At 35.2% G+C, this 24,231-nt stretch overlaps 1 protein-coding gene across 2 annotated transcripts in view; it reads right to left on the bottom strand.

Annotated features, from left to right (window-relative positions):
* The window catches only part of LOC126892114 (ancylostoma secreted protein-like), a 328,099-nt gene that overhangs the window by 284,312 nt on the left and 19,556 nt on the right, over positions 1-24,231 (bottom strand). Inside the window, exon 1 of one of the 2 annotated variants that reach the window (XM_050661584.1) lies at positions 9,898-9,920. The exons of the other annotated variant lie outside the window; for it this stretch is intronic. Coding sequence (XP_050517541.1) covers positions 9,898-9,905 — 8 coding nt within the window. The 5' untranslated portion in view covers positions 9,906-9,920. Of the gene's footprint in view, positions 1-9,897; positions 9,921-24,231 lie in introns of those variants that run through there. 2 annotated transcript variants of the gene reach the window in all.

Below are 24,231 nucleotides of genomic sequence, written 5' to 3' on the forward strand. Positions count from 1 at the left end.
AAAAAAATGCTCTCTGGGATAAACAATTTGAATAAAATTTAAACAATTGAATAAATCGCTTTGAAATTTTTATCACATATTAAGCACCAAAGAACCCTTATTTGCCAAAAATCTCAAAGCTGTACACTAATTTTTACAACAGTTATTGCAAAAATATTTTTTTTTGCAATTCCGTCCTTTTTTCGCAATTATATTAACAATAAATGAGTATGTACTTATATCAAACTTTGTAATATGTCATTTTAAAGCTTTTTCCATAATCTTGAAGATATTTGTACTTAAAAAACCATAAGTTTCCCTGTTTTCCATTGATTTGAAAAAAAAAGTGAAAAATGCCATTTTTGACACTTAATTGTATATAAATAAAAATGGCCGCCAGATCCTACGCAGGAAATTTGCTCTTATAGGTATTACCTGTCGAAAAAACGCTTCAGTACCCTGGCTGTTCAAGTGTCGTGGAAAAACCTTATTACCCTGGACCAGTGATTCTCAACCTGTGGGGCGCGCCCCCCTAGGGGGGCGCGCTTTTAGCAATGAGGGGGCGTGAAAATATAAAAAAAAACACCTAAAACATTGACTAATTTACTAAAATCAAAGCAAAACAAAATTCTGACAAACAAAAAAATAAAATACCCATGAACAAGGAGCTATACATAGTTATGAGCACTGAATATTAAATCAACTAATTTAATGTAAATTAGTGACTTCCTTGGGCCTGTTTTGCAGAGCAAAGCTTATCAAAACAGGGTGTAATATTAGAAATAGACGCTCTCAGTTCTTTCTCTATATTTAGCTGCGATCTATATTTGGTCTTTAAAGCAGCCATCGCGGAAAATCCTGTTTCGCAAAGGTAGGATGGTGAAAACGGTAATAGTATTCGAAGCGCTCTGGTTTTGAGTGCAGAAAACTCATCATTTACCCCTGCCCAAAATTCAAAGAGGGATCTAATGTTAAACTGTTTCTTGATTTCGGCATTTGCTGTGAAGTCTATGAAGGTTTCTTCTTCTGCAGTAGAGAGCTCTTCGGGTATAATTTGAAACGGATTCCCGACCCACTCATAACTATTAGGTAAGTATTAATTGGTCGTCGGCAAAAAAGTATCTTTTAAAATTTTTTGTCAGCGCTTAATGATTTTCAATGGTTACAAAAACAACTTTCACGTGTTGTTCTTCAACCTGGTAAGTTTTAAAACATTCATCCACATTTTCAAATATTTCTAGGTTTTTTGCTTTAAATTTCTGCTCCACAATTTCAATTTTCTACAGAAAGCGTTAATTTTATCATTCGTATCAAATATAATATGTGTATTGGCCCCTTGAAGTTGTAAGTTCAAAATATTTAGTTTCTCGAATATATCAACCAAGTAACTCAATTTCATCAAAAATAAACCATCGTGAAACATCTTGGCTTGCGGCCTCTTTTCTTCTTCTAGAAAAATGGCGATTCCATGTCTTAATTCAAAACACGTTGTAAAAATTTCCCACGTAATAACCAGCTTGCCTCACAATAAAATAATAATGCTGAATGTACCGCATCCATGACTTTGCAAAGTAAAGAAAAGATTTTTTTCAAAGAAAGTTTTCAAAGGTCTCATTTTTATGTAGATAATTAACTATTGTTACAACCGTAGTTAGCACAATATTCAAGCCAGAGCTTCTCTGTTGATCATACAGTGTCTCTATGTTTGCTTCATTTATATAATCATTTAACATAGCAAATAATGCAAGCGACTTTGATAACAATTCTATTGGTTTGCAGAAAAGTAGTTCTGCTACTAATCTGCCATCACAAAATCGAACGTAGGCAATAAAATGAGCATATTTATTGCTACTGTTGCCTCATCAAGCTGAATCGAAAACGGCTTTTCACGCAACTTCCTGATCACCAATTCGGCGGGCAACAGTATCATTTGATAGAGGTATAAACTCCAATTTTTTAGCAACATTATCTCCAAACACAGTTTCTACAATTTTGATTGCAGTTGGTAATATAAGATCTTCACCAATAGTGTTAGGCTTTTTAGATCTGGCTATTTAATATCAGACTTTATAAGAGGCAAGTAAAGCTATTTTATTCACAGTCAAAGTTTTTATTAAAACTAATTTTTGCTTTTCACGCCGGTTTAATTTTAACTCGGCGAAGAATTCTCGGGGTTTGTTAATGTACTCACTACGAAGCGTTTCCCAATGTCTTTTTAGTTTATTAGGTTTCATACTGCTCAAGGTATATTATTATTGCATAGATATATTGTTATTGAACGAGGGGGGCGCGGTGAAAATAATTATGGAAAATTGGGGCGCAAATGGTAAAACGTTGAGAAACGCTGCCCTGGACTATTGTAATCTTATGATTATGTTTTATAAAAATGGCCTAGGTCTTAACGGCCTATTGTGCGTATAAATAAATTAATTAGTGATGGATTACTCAATATTAATTTTATAATTTCATTAAAATATTATCAGCGTAGGCGAGGAAATAAAACAATAAACCTACCAAATTTTTGCAAATGGATGAATCTCAATCAAACATTTTGCATTCGATTTGAATCGAAACTTTGTGAACAAAAGTTATTAGTCCAATCAACAGCCATTTTCTCGTGGAATTTTGAGAACCAAGGTCGATTTACTTGAAAATTTGGATTTAGGTAGTTATTATAACCTTTGTCAAAATCTACCCTATGTCGAACTGCGCTTTTGCCCTGGGGGTGAAAACAACCCCATCTAGGGGATGAAAATTTTTTAATCAAAATAACTTTGGAAATCGATAGAGTGACCAGTTCTGAGTAAATTTTGTTCTATAATTTTTTTTTTGCAAAATTGACACTTTTCATGTTATCTGCGATTGAAACTATGCATTTTTCATTGAAAAAACTCACGTTTTATAACCGTTTTTCATGAATAACTTAAAAATAATTAATTTTATATAAAAAAAATTATTAAGAATGAAATTGTAGACAATAAAAAAACAAAGAGACTCGAGTCTGAAAGACCTATGTAAACCCAATAGCGACTGAGTTATTGCTCTTTAAGGGATGGTTAATTTCGAAAAACATCGAAATGGTGAATCTTTAATCTCAATTTTTTGGGAAAACTAAAGAGATATCTTTTAAAGCTCATAAAAAAAACTTTCCAGTAAGCTCTAATAAAAGTTTTTTCCGTAAGAACTGACTGACTTATGACGAAAATAAAATCGCTCTCTGCTTTTTTCTTTTTGAAATGTAAAAATTAAACCCTCGTCGTTACAATCCTAATAGAAACGAATAGCTTTCCACTTGAAATTAACTGTATTTAGGTATAATTGATACGATCCATGTGATTTGACCGGTTTGGATTGCTTAGTTTAGAAAAAAATAGTTGATTAAATCGAAAATGACATTTTTAAAACTTAAAAAAAGTGGATTTTTTTTAATAAATCTAAAAGTATTCATAATATGACAAAATTATTCAAATTTTGATTTTTCTTGTTTTTGTATCATGAATACTTTTAGGTTTATTTAAGAAAAATGCAGTTTTTTTCCAAATTATAATAATGTCATTTTCGATTTAATCAACTATTTTTTCTAAACTAAGCATTCCAAACCGGCCGAATCAAATGGATCGTATCAATTTTACCTAAATAAAGTTAATTTCAAGTAAGAAGCTATTATACATTTCTATTAGGATTGTAACGACAAGGGTTTAATTTTTACATTTCAAACAGAAAAAAGCAAAGAGCGACTTTATTTTCGTCATAAGTCAGTCAGTTCTTATGCAAAAAACTTTTGTCAAAGCTTATTTGAAAGATTTTGTAATGTTTTTCAAAAGATGTCTTTTAAGTTTTCCCAAATAATTGCACCACATTCGAGTTATTTGAGATTGAAAGTTCTCCATTTCGAGGTTGTTCGAATATATCCATCCTTTAAAGAGCAATAACTCAGTCGTTATTGGGTTTAGGTCTTTCTGACGCGAATCTCTTTGTTTTTTATTAGGCACAATTTTGTTTTTTGTGATTTTTTCTATAAAATTAAATTTTTTAAGTTATTCATGAAAAACGGTTATAAAGCGTGAGTGTTTTCAATGAGAAATGCATAGTTTCAATCGCAAATAACTTGGAAAGTCTAAATTTTGCAAAAAAATTTATAGAACAAAATTTACTCAGAATTGGTGACTCTATAGATTTCCATAATTATTTTGATTTAAAAAATTTTCATCCCTTAGATGGGGTTGTATTTACCCCCAGGGCAAAAGCGCAGTTCGGCATAGGGTAGATTTTGATGAAGAGTGTCAACAGAGCTTAAATCCAAATTTTCATTAAAATCGGTGTTGGTTCTCAAAATTCCACGGTTTTACAGTTTTTTACATCTGATGACGATGAAAATTACATTATTGAACAAGGAAAATGTATTTTTGTTCTGAAGCTATTTTCTTGTGGCATTTTTATAATCAAGTATATTCAAATGGGAAATAAGCCACAATTTTACATAAAAATGATTTTATTAACGTTTCGACGCCCAAGTCGGGTGTCGCTGTCGTTAGAATAGAATAATGGAACAGAACAACTTAGAACGGGATCCTACAACATTCACAAGAAATAATACGAGGAAAATATCAATACCATATATAAAAGGACTATCCGAGAAACTTAAAACAATAGGAAATAAATTTAACATATCAACAACATTCAAAACAACAAACACATTGAGATCTATTCTATCTAAAACTAAACCTAACAGTGAACAAGAAAGAACAAAGAATTGTATTTATAAAATACCTTGTGAATGCGAACAATTTTATATAGGTGAAACGTCAAGACCATTAGACGTTAGAGTAAATGAACATCAGTCTTATATAAAAAATAGAGAATTTGATAGATCTCAAATATGTCAACACGCATGGGATAATGAACATAGAGTTCAGTGGAGAGATTCAAGTATAGTCCTAAAAGAAGCAGATAGTAAAAAGAGAAAAATCAAAGAAGCGGCTCTAATTATGCTAAATGAAACCAATTGTGTCGCAAATTCCTCGGTAGAATGCAGTAGGATGTGGTTACCCATATTAAAGGAGGAAATCAATAGAAAGAAAATACCACAATTAGTAAATCAGTAACATATCGAGTTAGTACATATTTAGTATTTTAGTATTATTTAAAATTTAAAATATCAAGTCAGAATTTGGTATTAGTTTTGAGAGTAAACTAAATGTAAACCCAAATACTTACGATGTCGGGATAGTATCACGAGGTTTTTCCTGGTTTTTCCCTCGTGATTTACTATGGAATCTCTAACGCGAGAATTTCAGTGCCACCGTTGCATTTGGTTGTCTTTTTAAAGACAGATCACATGCTATGATTTTTTGTGGCGGATATTCTTCAGTTGGGATTGATTTCATGTAATCGAATGAACTATCTTTTAGTAAAGTCGTCCCAGGAACGCAACTCATCAATATTGGCAATATCATTTTAAAGTCGTCTACTTTAAAATGTATAATACGTGTCTGAATTGCCGATATAAATGAGTCAGATTAAATAAATTATTAGAATAATGTTTTACTAAGCAACAACATTTTTGTTTATTTAGTATTATTTTGTATTTTGACAACGACACCCGACTTGAGCGTCGAAACGTTAATAAAATCATTTTTAGGTAAAATTGTGGCTTATTTCGCATTTGAATATACTTGATTAGAAAATGTATTTTGATGTGATGAAAAATTATAAATTTTTAAAAGACTAAGTTTTCACTCTAATGGCATATAACATATCCCACCAGAATGAAAACAATGGGAACCTTCTCTGGTTACACCTCCGAGGCTTCTACAATTTGCAAGCCATACGGATGCTGAGACTAAGGAAGATGAGGGAATTCTACAATTTACAATTCACGTCACATCTGCTCAGCGCGGTAAAGTTCCAACGAGACTGGTTCCCTTCATACTCCACACAGAGTAAATGTAAATCAAAAATGAATAACCATTTTCAATTTCGTTGCAAAACGAAAATACAGCCGAACCATATTCCAGTCCAATCAGAGAGTGCTGCAAGCACCTCTACCGGTTTCGAAACTTATTAGTCTCTCATCAGGAGGCACATATGCTGCTCTCCCTGATCCAACCAAAACAAACCCCAGCGTGCAGTCCCGAATTGCAACGAACGAAATGGCATAGATGCCCTAGCGGCAACTGCTAGCAAAAGACTAAGTTTTCACTCTAATGGCATATAACATATCCCACCAGAATGAAAACAATGGGAACCTTCTCTGGTTACACCTCCGAGGCTTCTACAATTTGCAAGCCATACGGATGCTGAGACTAAGGAAGATGAGGGAATTCTACAATTTACAATTCACGTCACATCTGCTCAGCGCGGTAAAGTTCCAACGAGACTGGTTCCCTTCATACTCCACACAGAGTAAATGTAAATCAAAAATGAATAACCATTTTCAATTTCGTTGCAAAACGAAAATACAGCCGAACCATATTCCAGTCCAATCAGAGAGTGCTGCAAGCACCTCTACCGGTTTCGAAACTTATTAGTCTCTCATCAGGAGGCACATATGCTGCTCTCCCTGATCCAACCAAAACAAACCCCAGCGTGCAGTCCCGAATTGCAACGAACGAAATGGCATAGATGCCCTAGCGGCAACTGCTAGCAAAAGACTAAGTTTTCACTCTAATGGCATATAACATATCCCACCAGAATGAAAACAATGGGAACCTTCTCTGGTTACACCTCCGAGGCTTCTACAATTTGCAAGCCATACGGATGCTGAGACTAAGGAAGATGAGGGAATTCTACAATTTACAATTCACGTCACATCTGCTCAGCGCGGTAAAGTTCCAACGAGACTGGTTCCCTTCATACTCCACACAGAGTAAATGTAAATCAAAAATGAATAACCATTTTCAATTTCGTTGCAAAACGAAAATACAGCCGAACCATATTCCAGTCCAATCAGAGAGTGCTGCAAGCACCTCTACCGGTTTCGAAACTTATTAGTCTCTCATCAGGAGGCACATATGCTGCTCTCCCTGATCCAACCAAAACAAACCCCAGCGTGCAGTCCCGAATTGCAACGAACGAAATGGCATAGATGCCCTAGCGGCAACTGCTAGCAAAAGACTAAGTTTTCACTCTAATGGCATATAACATATCCCACCAGAATGAAAACAATGGGAACCTTCTCTGGTTACACCTCCGAGGCTTCTACAATTTGCAAGCCATACGGATGCTGAGACTAAGGAAGATGAGGGAATTCTACAATTTACAATTCACGTCACATCTGCTCAGCGCGGTAAAGTTCCAACGAGACTGGTTCCCTTCATACTCCACACAGAGTAAATGTAAATCAAAAATGAATAACCATTTTCAATTTCGTTGCAAAACGAAAATACAGCCGAACCATATTCCAGTCCAATCAGAGAGTGCTGCAAGCACCTCTACCGGTTTCGAAACTTATTAGTCTCTCATCAGGAGGCACATATGCTGCTCTCCCTGATCCAACCAAAACAAACCCCAGCGTACAGTCCCGAATTGCAACGAACGAAATGGCATAGATGCCCTAGCGGCAACTGCTAGCAAAAGACTAAGTTTTCACTCTAATGGCATATAACATATCCCACCAGAATGAAAACAATGGGAACCTTCTCTGGTTACACCTCCGAGGCTTCTACAATTTGCAAGCCATACGGATGCTGAGACTAAGGAAGATGAGGGAATTCTACAATTTACAATTCACGTCACATCTTCCTTAGTCTCAGCATCCGTATGGCTTGCAAATTGTAGAAGCCTCGGAGGTGTAACCAGAGAAGGTTCCCATTGTTTTCATTCTGGTGGGATATGTTATATGCCATTAGAGTGAAAACTTAGTCTTTTGCTAGCAGTTGCCGCTAGGGCATCTATGCCATTTCGTTCGTTGCAATTCGGGACTGCACGCTGGGGTTTGTTTTGGTTGGATCAGGGAGAGCAGCATATGTGCCTCCTGATGAGAGACTAATAAGTTTCGAAACCGGTAGAGGTGCTTGCAGCACTCTCTGATTGGACTGGAATATGGTTCGGCTGTATTTTCGTTTTGCAACGAAATTGAAAATGGTTATTCATTTTTGATTTACATTTACTCTGTGTGGAGTATGAAGGGAACCAGTCTCGTTGGAACTTTACCGCGCTGAGCAGATGTGACGTGAATTGTAAATTGTAGAATTCCCTCATCTTCCTTAGTCTCAGCATCCGTATGGCTTGCAAATTGTAGAAGCCTCGGAGGTGTAACCAGAGAAGGTTCCCATTGTTTTCATTCTGGTGGGATATGTTATATGCCATTAGAGTGAAAACTTAGTCTTTTGCTAGCAGTTGCCGCTAGGGCATCTATGCCATTTCGTTCGTTGCAATTCGGGACTGCACGCTGGGGTTTGTTTTGGTTGGATCAGGAAGAGCAGCATATGTGCCTCCTGATGAGAGACTAATAAGTTTCGAAACCGGTAGAGGTGCTTGCAGCACTCTCTGATTGGACTGGAATATGGTTCGGCTGTATTTTCGTTTTGCAACGAAATTGAAAATGGTTATTCATTTTTGATTTACATTTACTCTGTGTGGAGTATGAAGGGAACCAGTCTCGTTGGAACTTTACCGCGCTGAGCAGATGTGACGTGAATTGTAAATTGTAGAATTCCCTCATCTTCCTTAGTCTCAGCATCCGTATGGCTTGCAAATTGTAGAAGCCTCGGAGGTGTAACCAGAGAAGGTTCCCATTGTTTTCATTCTGGTGGGATATGTTATATGCCATTAGAGTGAAAACTTAGTCTTTTGCTAGCAGTTGCCGCTAGGGCATCTATGCCATTTCGTTCGTTGCAATTCGGGACTGCACGCTGGGGTTTGTTTTGGTTGGATCAGGGAGAGCAGCATATGTGCCTCCTGATGAGAGACTAATAAGTTTCGAAACCGGTAGAGGTGCTTGCAGCACTCTCTGATTGGACTGGAATATGGTTCGGCTGTATTTTCGTTTTGCAACGAAATTGAAAATGGTTATTCATTTTTTATAAATTTTTAATTCAGAAATAATTGATGGTAAGACAGTGCAATTTTGAAACCAAGGAGTTTTTGCGTTCACTGAACACAAATATCATGAAGACGATGGTGTTGGAGGCGCATGATGCCCAGAATGGACCTCGTTTCCTAGAGATTTATGAAAGTTAGATACAAAATCAATGCAAACTCGTTACTCGGCGTTAGAATGGAGATCGTCTCATTGAGTGTTATGAAAATGTTATACAAAATCAATGCAAACTCGTTACTCAGGAGGTTTTTGAGGTCACTGAACTCCATCATGCCAGCGATTGGCTCCGAAACACCTAGTGCCCATAATGGGTCTCATCTATAGTTTTATGGAAAATGCTTTATGCAGGGTAGATCAACAACAGATGCAATTTTCATTGTAAGGCAACTGATGGAAAAATACAAGAATTAAAAAGACCAACGCTCATATGGTATTCATTGATCTTGAGAAAGCATATGATAAAGTTCCTCGAGAGATTCTGTGGTGGGCACTCAATATGAAAGGAGTCCCTGGCGAATATGTAAAGATTGTGAGAGATATGTATGAGGGAGTAACGACTAGTGTTAGGAGAGGTGTGGGAGAGACATAAATTTCAGGTGAAAGGAGGATTGCACCAAGGCTCGGTGCTTAGTCCTTATTTATTCCCATTAGTTTTGGACCAGATAACAGCGAAACTACAGGGTAGCATTCCATGGTGCCTAATGTATTTGGAATGTTCATTTAAAGATGAAGTTACTACAAATAAAATGGTATCTTTGGATGGTGAAATGATTGTGAAAAGCATTATGAAGTGTTACAAAATATAACATCACAAATATGAATTGCATAGAACAACCAACAGAACTTCCATTTGAAAGAAAACCTTCAGTACTCACATGGTCATGATATTTTCCTCCTATCGGTTCCACAATATTCCCACGTCACTCCACACCGCGCGCGATACACGAATCTAAGTAAAATTTTACAACCCGCCGACAATATTGACTTTTCTTTGCGTGAAACACATTAAAATTGAATAAAACAAATAGGTTTGGAATTATGTTTTCTAACTGATAAGAGCCGTAATCAAAATCGGTGTTTAAATAGTAACTTCCCAACACTGGGTAACTTAAATTGCATATGTTAACTACTGTTTTTTAACGAATAGTGTTTAAAGTTGTCCTTCACAATATAAACAATTACGAGGAATGTTTGGATTGTTAGCTAAATAAAACAAAATAGACAAAACATTTACAAAAATGAAAACAGTATAGTATATTGTTCTTAAGTTTTTGAAAAATATTATGCAAAAAACGTAATATAAAAAAATTGTAGGAGATATGAATGCGAATGTAAGAAGAGAAGATATTTATACAGGGTGTCCCAAAAGTAGTGGAACGGTCGAATATTTCACGAACTAAACATCAGATCGAAAAACTGAAAAATACGTGTTTAATCATTTTCAAAAATCTATCCAATGACACCAAACACCAACCCCCACTACACCCCCTGGAGGTGGGGTGGGGGGTAACTTTAAAATCTCAAATGGAAACCCCCAGTTTTTCTTGCAGATTTTAATTTGTTACATAAAAGTTAGCAACTTTTATTAAAGACATTTTTTCGAACTGCGGATAGATGGCGCTATAATTGGGAAAAACGATTTATCCTGATACCATAGGTAAATTATATAAACGGTCTAATATCTCACGAAATACACTTCCAAATGAGAAACTAAAAAACAGATTTTTAATCTTTTTCGAAAACCTATCGAATAACACCAAACATGACCCTCCAACCCACCCCCTGAATGTGGGGTGGGGTGTAACTTTAAAATCTTAAACAGCAACCTCCACTTTTTTTTACAGATTCGGATCCGTCATGAAAAATTAAGTAACATTTATTCGAAACATTTTTTAGAATTGTTAATAGATGGCGCCTTAATTGGAAAAATTCGATTTATTAGCGCCATCTATCAGAAATTTTAAAAAATGTTTCGAATAAATGTTGCTTAATTTTTTATGACGAATCCGAATCTGCAATAAAAAGTGGGGGTTGGTATTAAGGATTTTAAAGTTACCCCCACCCCACATACAGGGGGTGGGTTGGAGGGTCATGTTTGGTGTTATTCGATAGGTTTTCAAAAAAGATTAAAAATATGTTTTTTGGTTTCTCATTTGGAAGTGTATTTCGTGAGATATTAGACCGTTTCTATAATTTACCTATGGTATCAGGATAAATCGTTTTTCCCAATTATAGCGCCATCTATCCACAGTTCGAAAAAACGTCTTGAATAAAATTTGCCTACTTTTACGTAACGAATCCAAATTTGCAAGAAAAACTGTGGGTTTCCATTTAAGATTTTAAAGTTACCCCCCACCCCACCTCCAGGGGGTGTAGTGGGGATTGGTATTTGGTGTCATTGGATAGATTTTTGAAAATGATTGAACACGTATTTTTCAGTTTTTCGATCCGATGTTTAGTTCGCGAAATATTTGACCGTTCCACTACTTTTGGGACACTCTATATGAATATAACAGGTGGTAAAAGCATGTACAAAGAAAGTAATGAATGACAATGGAAAACAACTAATAGAATTTTCAAGGGAACACAATCTTAAGATAACAAGTACCTGCATAATTTGATTCTAAAAATATATCTTAAATAATCTGGATTTCTCCGGATGGAAAAACGAGAAACCAAATAGTAAATAGACCATACTTTCATTGAAAGAAAACACAACAGATCTGTGACTGATTGTAGAAGTTACATAGGAGCATATTCCGATAGTGACCATATTTTGACAATAGTCAAATTTAAGCAAGAAATTTTCAAATAACTAAGAATAGGAAAACAATGGAAAAATACCAACTAAAACATCTCTAAGATAAATAGGTAGCAAAATGAACAGAGGAAGAAATTAACAAGAGATTGGGAAGATTCACGACAGGGAACTTAGAGAAGAAATGGGAACTAATACACACAGCCATGATAGAAGCGGCAGATCTTAACATTGGGAAAGCAGAAGAAGAAAAGAGAGAACACTGGTCTGATGAAGCCTGCAAAAGAATCCTAGCGCAGAGGTACAACGCAAAAATGAAAAATATTAGAAGTAATACAGAAAAAAGTAAAAAGCATTATACACTGTGTCCGTAAAGTATGGAACAAATTATTTTTTAGCTAAACAGAGCATTACGTATTTTTTATGGGAAATAAGCCACAATTTTACTAAAAAATGAATTTATTAACGTTTCGAAGCCCAAATCGGGTTTCGTTGTCAAAATACCGTATTTTGACAATTTTCGTATTTTGACAACGAAACCCGATTTGGGCTTCGAAACGTTAATAAATTCATTTTTTAGTAAAATTGTGGCTTATTTCCCATAAAAAATACGTAATTATAAAAATGCCACAAGGAAATAGCTTCAGAACAACATAAACAGAGCATTTTAAGAAATAATCCTGAAACACGTCGATTTTTTATTTTAATTTACCGTATTTTAAAATAATATTCTAATATACAGGGTGAATTAGTTTCGAGTAATGACGTCACCGTCATTTTTTTTTTAAATGGAACACCCCCATTTTGTCTCAATTTTCGGATTACTCTAGCTGAGCTGATTCCAAAAATGTATCACATGTTGATTCAAATTGGTACAGGGTGGACAAAAATACAATAGTTTTGTGTGTGCTCATAATATTAAATTTTAATTCATTTTTGATATTAAATTTAAATATTAAATTAAACAATATCAAAAATTAATTAAAATCAAAAATTAATGAAAATATCAAAAATACAATAAGTATTTTTGATAATATTGTTAATTTAACTAACGCGTTACTTTATGAACACACACAAAACTATTGTATTTTTGTCCACCCTGTACCAATTTGAATCAACATGTGATACATTTTTGGAATCAGCTCAGCTAGAGTAATCCCATAGGGTGTTTTCATTAATCTAAGAGTAATCCGAAAATTGAGACAAAATGGGGGTGTTCCATTTAAAAAAAAAGACGGTGACGTCATTACTCGAAAGTAATTCACCCTGTATATTAGAATATTATTTTAAAATACGGTAAATTAAAATCAAAAATCGACGTGCTTCAGGATTATTTCTTAAAATGATCTGTTCAGCTAAAAAAGAATTTGTTCCATACTTTACGGACACAGTGTATAACGCCAAAAGGAGAGAGCATAGAAAGTACATCCAAAAAGGAGTGGGGGTTATAACCCTCAAAAGCATCCCCTGGTTACGCCTATGCGAGTGACACAAAATAAAAGCACAATGTTTTGAAGAAATAAAGATGGTATGTTACGATTATTTCGACGAATTATTAAACGATAGCAAATACAAGAACTGACAGAAAAGGAGGTAATAGATGCAATAAGAGACCTAAAAAATAATAAAATGCTGGAGAAGGCGAAGTGCCAGCAAAATATTTAATCTAGAAAGAGATATACTACAGCAAAAGATAGCTGAACTAAAAAAATGTCAAAGTAATGGAACACAGCACTCATCTGTCAAGCAAGGTCATAAAACTGTCTGTGAAAATCAGTGGCGCACTCAGGGGGTTTTGGGTGTTAAACCCCTCCCAGGGCAATCGGACATATAAAAAATATATAAAGAATGAAAAAAACTAGGTTTTCAATTTCGTTGTAACACGAAACTACAGCGGCATCACTATTCCAGCTCAATCAGAGAGTGCAGCAAGCACCTCTACCGGTTTCGAAACTTATTAGTATCTCATCAGGAGGCACATATGCTGCTCTCTCTGACCCAACTAGGACAAACCCCGACGTGCAGTCACGGATTGCAACGAACGAAATGGCAGGGATGCCCTAGCGGCAACTGCTATCAAAAAACTAAGTTTTCAATCTAATAGCACATAAACAGCATCCAAAAATGTTATTCTACATCCTACCAGTAGTGTTGCCCAAAATCGGTCTTGGTCTTACAGTCTTGGTCTTGTTCTTGCGTTTTCGCAAGACCAAGACCAAGACCAAGACCGCCTAATTTTAGCAAGACCAAGACCAAGACTTAGCATGCAAGACTTAAGCAAGAACAAGACTAAGCCTGCGAGACTCTTGCGTCTTGCGGTTAGAACTGAAAGTCGTTTTAGAGAGTATATAGGAGAATAAAATATTTTGCACATCTTTAACAGCAGACGATTTCTTTGCTCTGAACTTAATTGTCCAGGTTTTTGGTACAAGTGCACCAATCAAACTGTGTTTTTAAATACATATTTTCTTAACATTATGTTTTTTAATTCATTCGTTTATGTTGGATAATAAAAAACTTAGGTACTTTTTTAACTAGCCATGTTTTTCATCAATGTAGGGTGTTTTAAATAAGTATGGTAACCTTACAGGGTAATTCAGCACGAAAAATAATGACAGTTTGATTTGATTTATAAACATAGGTATGTCCTATTAGAGATAAAATTCAATAGCTACACTTTGTACTTGATGAGTTTTTCCATGAACACAATTATTGGATATTGAGAAGTTAATGAATTTATCTCCATAAAGTATCATGACGTTGGGATTCAAAATGAAATAGGTAATGAATACAATGTTAATAAATAATTATTAAGTACATAAATAAGTTTATACAAAACAGTTGCCTCTATAGAAAATCACATGTGATAGAAACAGAAGTAATGTTACTGTTAAAATATCAACATCCATTTTATACATACAAAGGTACCTATACAAAATTTTGCTGACTTACAACTACTAACAATATATCAAAAATAACAGTCTATTCTTTAAAAAATGAACAATAAGTTTCGTTGTTTGAAAATAAATGCCATTATTTTCGGCGACAGCCACAAAAGTCGCCTGCTTAACCATAAAATAGATAATGTTACCCATTATGTAAGCGTGGGCTATCTGTTACAAAGAAATTTAAACCCATATTTTTTAATCAATCGCCGAACAGATAATGCACACGAATAATATACAGTTTCAACAATACAATATAACACACAAGTCGCCTGCTTGATCGCAAAATAGATTATGTCAAATATTTGCTACAAAGAAATAATTTAAGCTCATTTCTTTAATCAATCGCCGAATAGATAATGAACACAAAAATAATAAACAGTTATGTTTAATAATGTATTGTTTGAAAGATCACTAAATAATATGTATTACCGATTCGGCACTCCAGATTGTAAGGAAAAATTCACTAAGGGCAATAATAAGTTTTAATGAGTTTTACCTTGAAACCGAAATTCACAATCATGCACTTAGTGAAGTATACCATAAATTATCTCAGCAATTAGAATAGAGCCCCAGTTGATTTCTTCAGAGCTGGACAGTACCGTATTGAGTTCACATTGATGAAAATGCCAAATCTCAAAAAAGTGCACTTTGTGAGTTTCACCTCTAATAGGAGGGTATGTCCGCAAATGCTTCGTTTCCGAAATAGGGGTATTAAAATTGTTCTTACAAACTGAGGATTTATTTATTGCTCTAAAACCGGTTGAGATATGCAAATGAAATTTGGTGAGTTTTATGAGGTAGTTATTGCGCATTTTTGACATACAATTAAGAATTTAATATTCACCATTGGCATGCATACGTAAAAGTCAGGCATACGTCATTTTAACATGACTCGTTTGTTTAGAATTACCCCTTAAAGTTTGCCATACTTATTTAAAAACACCCTGTATTAATGAAAAACATGGCTAGTTGATAAAATACCTAACTTTTTTGTTACACAACATAAGCGAATGAATCAAAAACAGAATGTTAAGAAAACATTAGACTATAGTTGGGTTTTAATTTCAGTATTTTATATGCTACAATATTTCACAAAATAATGCGAACTTTGAGAAAAAAACACAGTTTGATTGGTATACCCAGTATCCGGTATACAATGACACTTTACCTGTCTAGCAACAATATTATTCCAGCGATATTGTTAAAGAATACGGCTATATAGCTTTATATATAAGGCTAACAAGTGAGATATTGAAGAGTAAGTTTCACTCTGCTTGTGAAGCAGCTGACGTGCCATAAAATCTGAAACCCATACTGGTCTGTTCAACCCAACGTAGTGGATAAAAATTAGAACTGCCATTAACATACTGTGCAGATCTGTCACCGAATTGAATGCTTTTCAAATCACAGATAGTGAATAGCAAATACACAAAAAAATGCATGTTTCTAATAAACTTTAGTTAGTTAGAATATGGGCACGGATCACTTACACCGTGAGTTCAAACCCACCCGGTGTCAGATATTTATTAATTTGGTTGGTTTTTCCTATAGCTATAATATTTAATCTTAAAATGTACCTACTCTGTGACGTTGTTCTAAGATATGCAATATGCTAATGGGCAACTGCGAGACTTGCAAGACTCTTGCTGCAAGACCAAGACCAAGACCGGGAGCGCAATACCCAGACCAAGACCAAGACCAGGTGTACTGGCGCAAGACCAAGACCAAGACTATCTAAGTCTCGTCTTGGTCTTGCATTTGGGCAACACTGCCTACCAGACTGAAAACAATGGAAACCTTCTCTGGTAACACCTCCGAGGCTTCTACAATTTGCGAGCCATAACGGATGCTGAGACTAAGGAAGATAAGGTAATTTTACAATTTATAATTCACGTCCCATCTGCTCAGCGCGGTAAAGTTCCAACGAGAATGGCTCCCTTCGTACTCCAATCGGAGTAAACATGTAAATCAAAAATGAATAACCATTTTTAATTTCGTTGCAACACGAAACTGCAGCCGCATCATTGCACCTGCACGCCGGGGTTTGTCCTAGTTGGGTCAGAGAGAGCAGCATATGTGCCTCCTGATGAGAGACTAATAAGTTTTGAAACTGGTAGAGGTGCTTGCGGCACTCTCTGATTGAACTGGAATAATGATGCGGCTGTAGTTTTGTGTTGCAACGAAATTGAAAATGGTTATTCATTTTTGGTTTACAAGTTTACTCCGATTGGAGTACGAAGGACGTGAATTATAAATTGTAAAATTCCCGCATCTTCCTTAGTCTCAGCATCCGTTATGGCTTACAAATTGTAGAAGCCTCGGAGGTGTTACCAGAGAAGGTTTCCATTGTTTACAGTCTGGTAGGATGTAGAATAACATTGTTAGATGTTGTTTTATGTGCTATTAGATTGAAAACTTAGTTTTTTGATAGCAGTTGCCGCTAGGGCATCCCTGCCATTTCGTTCGTTGCAATCCGTGACTGCACGCCGGGGTTTGTCCTAGTTGGGTCAGAGAGAGCAGCATCTGTGCCTCCTAATGAGAGACTAATAAGTTTCGAAACCGGTAGAGGTGCTTGCTGCACTCTCTGATTGAACTGGAATAATGATGCGGCTGTAGTTTCGTGTTGCAACGAAACTGAAATAAAGAATGGTAGGAAAAGGCAAACTTGTCTTTCACAAGCAATACAAAAAAATTTCGGTGCTGAAGCAGAAGAAAATTCTAGGTGCGCCACTGAGTGAAAATTACAGAGGATTACTATTAGAAGTAGTATATAAGGTATTAGTAAAAATTATAAAAAGTAGCTATGGGCGCATTCTCAAAATATCATGGATGGACCGCGTCACTAACACGCAAGTACTCCAAACTTTAGACAAAAGATGCGAAATTATAAATGAGATAAAAACTAGAAAGAAGGAATACTTAGGGCACATTATGAGGAGTGAAAAGTACGAGCTTAAAGGGCAAAACGAAAATTAAAAGCAAAAGCAGTGTGGGAAGAACAGAAATATCGTGGTTTCGCAACCTACGTGAATGGTTCGTGTGTAGTTCGATTGAACTTTTTATGCGCAAAATTTTTTACACAAAAATGTTGTTGCTTAGTAAAAAACAATTCATCTAATAATTTAATTTAATCTGACACATTCATATCAGATATATATTCATATATTCAGACATATATTGTACATTTTAAAGTAGAAGACTTTAAAATGATATTGCCAATATTGATGAGTTGCGTTCCTGGAACGACTTTATTAGATAATAGTTCATTCAAACATACAATTACATGGATTTACGTGTAACTTAAGAATAATTGTCAGAAAAATCTTAGGATGGGATTTGATGACAGTAAATTTCTCCTGTTAGTGATCCCATAGTAAATCATAAGGAAAAAATCAAGAAAAACTCCTTGATACTATCCCGATATGGTAAGTATTTGGTCTTAATAATATTTTACTCTTATTATTAACCCCAAACTCTGATTTCCGTTATTTCAAAACATAAATAAGTATCCTCGATATGTTATTGACTTAAGAATGGTGGTATTTACATTCAGAGTAATTAAATGAAATTAAACGAAACCAATTGTATCGCAAATTCCTGGGTAAAATACAGCAGGATCTGGATACCCATATCAAAAGAGGGAATCAAGAATCAATAAAAAGAAAATACCACTATTAGAAAGTCAATAACATATCGACGATGTTTTAATATAACATACATATAAAATCAGATTTTGGTGTAAATATTGAAAGTAAACTAAATTGATAATTAAAAAATACTTACCATATCGGGATTGTATCATGAGGTTTTTTCCTGTTTTTTTCCTCATGATTTACGATGGAATCACTAACAGGAGAATTTTACTATCGTCCTTGCATGTGGTTGATGAACTATTTTCCAATAAAGTCGTCCCAGGAACGAAACTCAAAAATATTGGCAATATCATTTTAAAGTCCTCGACTTTAAAATTTGTAATATAATATGTCTGAATTTTGTCAATGTGATTGAGTCAGATCAAATTAAATTATTAGACTTTTATACCAAGCAATAAAAATAAAATGTGTTTAATTTATTAATGTTCCTGTATTTTGAGATCGATTTCCGAAGTGGAAATCGAAACGTCAAATAAACTTAATTTTAAAGTAAAATTATTGTGGGTTATTCCCAACAAAAATATTAAATTACATTAGCTTCAGAATAAATTATACGGTTTAGAACAAACCAACTATCCCTCGTACCGTCCATTAGTTATTTCACATGTATCAATTGCGGATTTTTTTCAACACTCTTCCCGTCGCGAGACTGACACTTATCTTTTTTTGTTCGCTTTTGATAATGAACTGTGGATCGTGGATGGGAAATGTGGAAGTCCATATCGATAGTACAATGAATGATACACATTCGGAATAGAAATCAACATTATGCAGTTCGCATATTGAAATTATTATACAGGTCAATTTCCTATGTCTAGGGTCAACATTGGCAATAGAGAGTCTATAATTAGGTTATTAATTAGGAATAATATTTATTATGTTGCTGTTTGTAGTTTATAATAAACTTAATAATACAGTAAACAAACGCAGAATTTTTTATTGTTATTATAACCAAACAATGGAAATAATCAATGGCAACTAATATATGTATCAACGTTCTTCGACGTCTTCCGATTTCCAATCTCCATCTCGTTCTGTCATTCCATAGATCGTCCTCGAGTTCTCTGTCCCTGATTTCTCTATCAACTCCTTCTCTCCAACTTCTTCTAGGCCTTCCTGGTCTGCGCCTTCCTCTTGGTTGCCATTCGAGGATTTGTCTTGGTATTCTATTCTCCGACATTCTCCTTACGTGTCCGTACCAGCTGAGTTGTTTCGTCCTGATGTCGTCAAAAATAGTATGTGTAACCCCCATGATTTCTCGGACTCTCTCGTTTGTTATTCTGTCGCGTCTAGATATTCCCGCCGAACGGCGCCAGAAGTCCATTTCTGTTGCTCTAAGCATTTTCTTTGTTCTGTCTTTTAGGGGCCAAACTTCGCATCCATATGTTGTAATGCTTTTTATTATAGTGTTATATATTCTTTTTTCATTTTCCTTAGAAATATTTTTATCCCACAGTACGCTGTTCAGTAAGGATATGCCTTTCCTTCCCTGTATATTTCGTTCCTTAATAGCTGCATCTAATTTTCCGTCTTGAGTGATCTTTACTCCCAGGTATTTGTAGTCTTCACATAATTTTATTTCTTGATTTTCCTCTACTCGGAGGCTATGTTGGTCTCCTCCGATACTCATGTATTCAGTTTTTTCCATATTCACTTCTAGGCCCCACTCTGTAAACTCTTCTAATAGTTTTCGCATCATGTAACTAAGATCTTCAGAGTCCTGTGCGATGATCACCTGGTCATCCGCAAAGCACAGCGTGTACAAAGTTGAGTCCGTTAGTGGTATATGCCCATATTCGTACATTTTTTCTTCCATTTGTTGAGTGCTGCTTCGAGGTATATTTTAAATAGTGTTGATAAGATACAGCATCCTTGCCTTAGTCCTTTAGTTACTGTGAATCCAGGTGTTATGAGATTTCCCGTTTTAATTCTTGTTGTTTGTTGGTAGTACAACGTTTTTACGGCTTCAACCAATTCTATATTTACATTTGTTTTCTCCAGTGCCTCCCATAATTTAACCAGCGGGACACTATCATACGCTTTTCTAAGGTCTACAAACATCAGATGGACTTCTTGGCCACGAGCAACTTTCTTTTCAATTATCTGAGTAATGGAGAAAACATGATCTATTGTAGATCGACCTGCGCGAAAACCAGCCTGTTCTTCGGCTTCCGTATTTTGGTATTCTTCTTCTATTCGATTTTTAATAAGTTTTCCATATATTCTGCTGATACTACTAGTGACTGCAATTCCTCTATAGTTTTCAGGTTTTGATTTATCTCCCTTTTTGTTGTGGATAGTGCTCAGATTTGACTCTTTCCATTCTTAAGGTATTTCATGGTTAATCAAGCATTGCTGGAAAAGTTGTTTTAGCCGCTTAATTAGAACTTTAGGTCCATATTTGATGAGTTCCGGAGCTATATTTCCTGGGCCAGGTGATTTACCATTCTTCAACTGTTTGCATATGGTTTCGACTTTTTTCTCATTTACTCTGAATGGTGATCCTATCAACCTGACGCCTTGTATACCGTTGGATTGTATCTGTTTGAAGGGCTCTCTTGTCTCTGTTAGTAAATCTTCAAAGTGTCCTTCCCAAGTTTGTGGTGATATGGACTGAATAATATCTTTCTTTCTGTCGTTTCTTAAATTTTTTAATAGTTTCCAACTTTCTGAACTTTGGCTTCCACCTATGTATGTATTTAGCATGGTACACTTTTTTGTCCAGGATTCGTTTTTCTTTTGACATATTTTTCTTCTGACCCTCGCTTGCATTCTTTTATAATGTATTCTGTCATCCACGTTTTTTGTGTTCAGATATTTTTGATACAATTCTCTTTTCCTTGTTATTTCTTGCGAAATATCTTGATCCCACCAATACGGTTTTCGATGTACGGTTTTTTCATATCGCCCTAGTGCTTCTAAGGTAGCGGCGTGTATACATTATTTGATGTTTTCGTATGACTGACTCACGTTTCTGGTATTATCTTCCGTTTCAATTAGTTTTTCTTCCAGTCTACGTTTATATAGGTTTTTAACACTTTCTTGGTGTAAACTATTCAAATTGTATCGTACTTATTGGAGCTGTTAATTTGAATGATTACCTTGCGGCGTTTCTTTTTCTATTTTCGGTGGAAATGAAATATCTGAAGAACGTAGGAGATAGTGGTCACTGCCGCAAATTGGTCCTCTACATGCTCTCACGTCTGTTGTTTTCAGTCGACTTTTTTGCTTAAGAATGACATAGTCTATAACTGATTTTAATTGCGTGTTTCCTGAGTCCACGTATATTTATGAATATTTCTATGCTGGGAATATCCATTCATCAATGACAACTAATACAGAGAAATAACGCAAAAAGATACCATGTAGGGTACTTTGACCCGACCAGGTACTTGATATACGTTTTTGAGGTTTTATTTTATTGAGAGGTCCTCAATAACTAAACCCTCTTTTAACAATTTGAGGCGAATCAAATTCTGAATGTTATGAACCCTATCTTAGGCAATATGCCTCTTCAAGGTAGAGGGATATTATGTGGGTGTGACTTCAACATTAGCTTGCGTTCCCAACACCTCCATATTCTAACTCCTCTTCCGTTGTCTTCCTGTACCAAGCCTGCCACAAAAGTATAAGTTCCTTGGATAACAAACGATTCCTTTCAGAAGTTTGCTTTTTATATTTTGGAAAAAAAAGTGGTGGTTAGCTGTGGCTAGATCCTCACCTAGGAGCACGTATCATTGTGCAATGGGATTGGAAAATCACAGAAAACCAATCTCCCCCTGTCCAATTTGAGGCCAAAAATGCAGCTTTATTTAAGTCTTCTTCTTCTTCTTTTTGTACAGACTTCTTCTTCTTCTTCTTTTTTTATATAGGCAGTACTGCCTGTTTTTCTTCAACGGTGCCTTTCATTTTGCCCCTAAGTTGTCATTCCATCTTTTCCTTGGGCGTCCTATACTTCTCCTGCCTAACGGTGACTTGTCCCTGGCTATTCTTACTATCCTTGATTCAGACATCCTGCTTATGTGCTCATTCCACTCTTCTTTTCTGTTCTTTACCCAGGTATTTATATTGTCTACTCCACATATGCGTCTGATTTCCTCACTTCTTACCCTATCCTGTAGTCCTTTTCCAGCAATCCTTCTTAAGATCTTCATTTCGTTGGTTTCCAGATATCTTCGTGTTTTGCTTGTATCTGGTCTTGTTTCGGCCGTGTAAGTCATAACTGGCCTAATAACTGACTTATATATTCGGGCCTTTGTTTCCAATCTTAGGTGTTTGTTTTTCCAAATTGTGTCGTTTAGGCACCCGGCCGTTCTACTGGCTTTCATTATTTGGTCTTTTACCTCTTCTTTGATATTGTTGTCGGCTGATAGATTAATTCCCAGATATTTGAAAGTCATTACTTGTTGTATAATTTGATTGTCTAACTCCAATTTGCATCTTATTGGTTCTTTGGCAATTACTAAGCATTTTGTTTTTTGGACTGATATTTTCATATTCATTTCTTTTGCGTTAATGTTGAACTCGTGCAATAATCTTTGTAGGTCGTCTTCTCACTCTGCTACTAACACGGTGTCATCAGCGTAACAGAGTATTTTTACCTCTCTATTGCCCATTTTGTACCCTCTTTTTTTCTTCACTTGTTTTATTATTGCATCCAATATTATGTTAAACAGTAGAGGGCTTAGTGAATCTCCTTGCCGGATTCCTGTGTTTGTTTCTATGGGTTCTGTTATTATTCCATTGACTTTCATCTCTATTTTATTTCTTACATATATGTTTTCTATCAGTTTTATGATATCCAGTGGTAAATTTTTCTCATATAGAAGGTGTATCACATCTTTTAATTGGATTCTATCAAACGCTTTCTCTAGGTCTATGAAACAGAAAAAGGCTGGTTTGTTATATTCTAATGATTTCTCCGCTATTTGCCTTATCACAAAAACTGCATCGTTACATGATCCTTCCACTTCTAAATCCTTGTTGTTCATCCGATATATTTATGCACGCCATTATTTTCTCCATAAGTATTTTTGTTGTGAGTTTCAGTATAGTGCTCAGTAAATTTATCCCTCTATAGTTACTGGGGTCTGCCCTATCACCTTTCTTAAATAACGCTATCATTTGAGTGGTTCTCCATTCTTCTGGAATTCTTCCTGTATTTATTATTTTACTTATAAGGATATTCAGTTCTTTGTGAAGTCTATCTCCTCCGTACTTTAAAAGTTCATTAGCTATTCCATCTTTCCCAGGAGCTTTTCGATTTTTCATCTTTTTTAAGGCGTTCTTTATATCTTCCTCTTTAATTTCTGTTTTCTCATCCGATTCTAATCGTGGTGTTTCCAGTTCTTTGTGATTAGCTGTTTGATAAAGGTTTTTTAGGTAAGTTGTCCATGTATTTGTATCAGTATGTTTTACCTCTATCAATTCCTTCATCTCTGCTCTTTGACCTCTTATCATTTTCCACATTTCCCTTTGCATCCCATAAAAGTCGTGCTCCATCTCTTTTGAAAATGCTTCCCAATGTTCTGTTTTCTTCCTTCTTACTATTGAGTTTAATTCATTTCGTACTCTTTTATATTCTTCATATGTTTGTCTCGTTCTTTTGGACTTGTATTCTAGGTAGATTTTCTTTTTTTCTTGGCATTTTATTTTTATTTCTTCACAGAACCATGGAGTTCTCCTTTTCTTTCGTATATGTTTACTTATCTTACGTTCTCCAAGTGCTTCCGTTGCTGCCATTTTGATATTATCTCTGATCTTCCTCCAACTTTCTTCTATGTCTTCATCCGGTGTAATTTAGTTTTCATTCAGTACTTTTTGCAATCTTCTCTGGTATAGATCTCGTGT

This window comes from Diabrotica virgifera, chromosome 9, assembly GCF_917563875.1.
Source record: "Diabrotica virgifera virgifera chromosome 9, PGI_DIABVI_V3a".
Lineage (NCBI taxonomy): Eukaryota > Metazoa > Arthropoda > Insecta > Coleoptera > Chrysomelidae > Diabrotica > Diabrotica virgifera.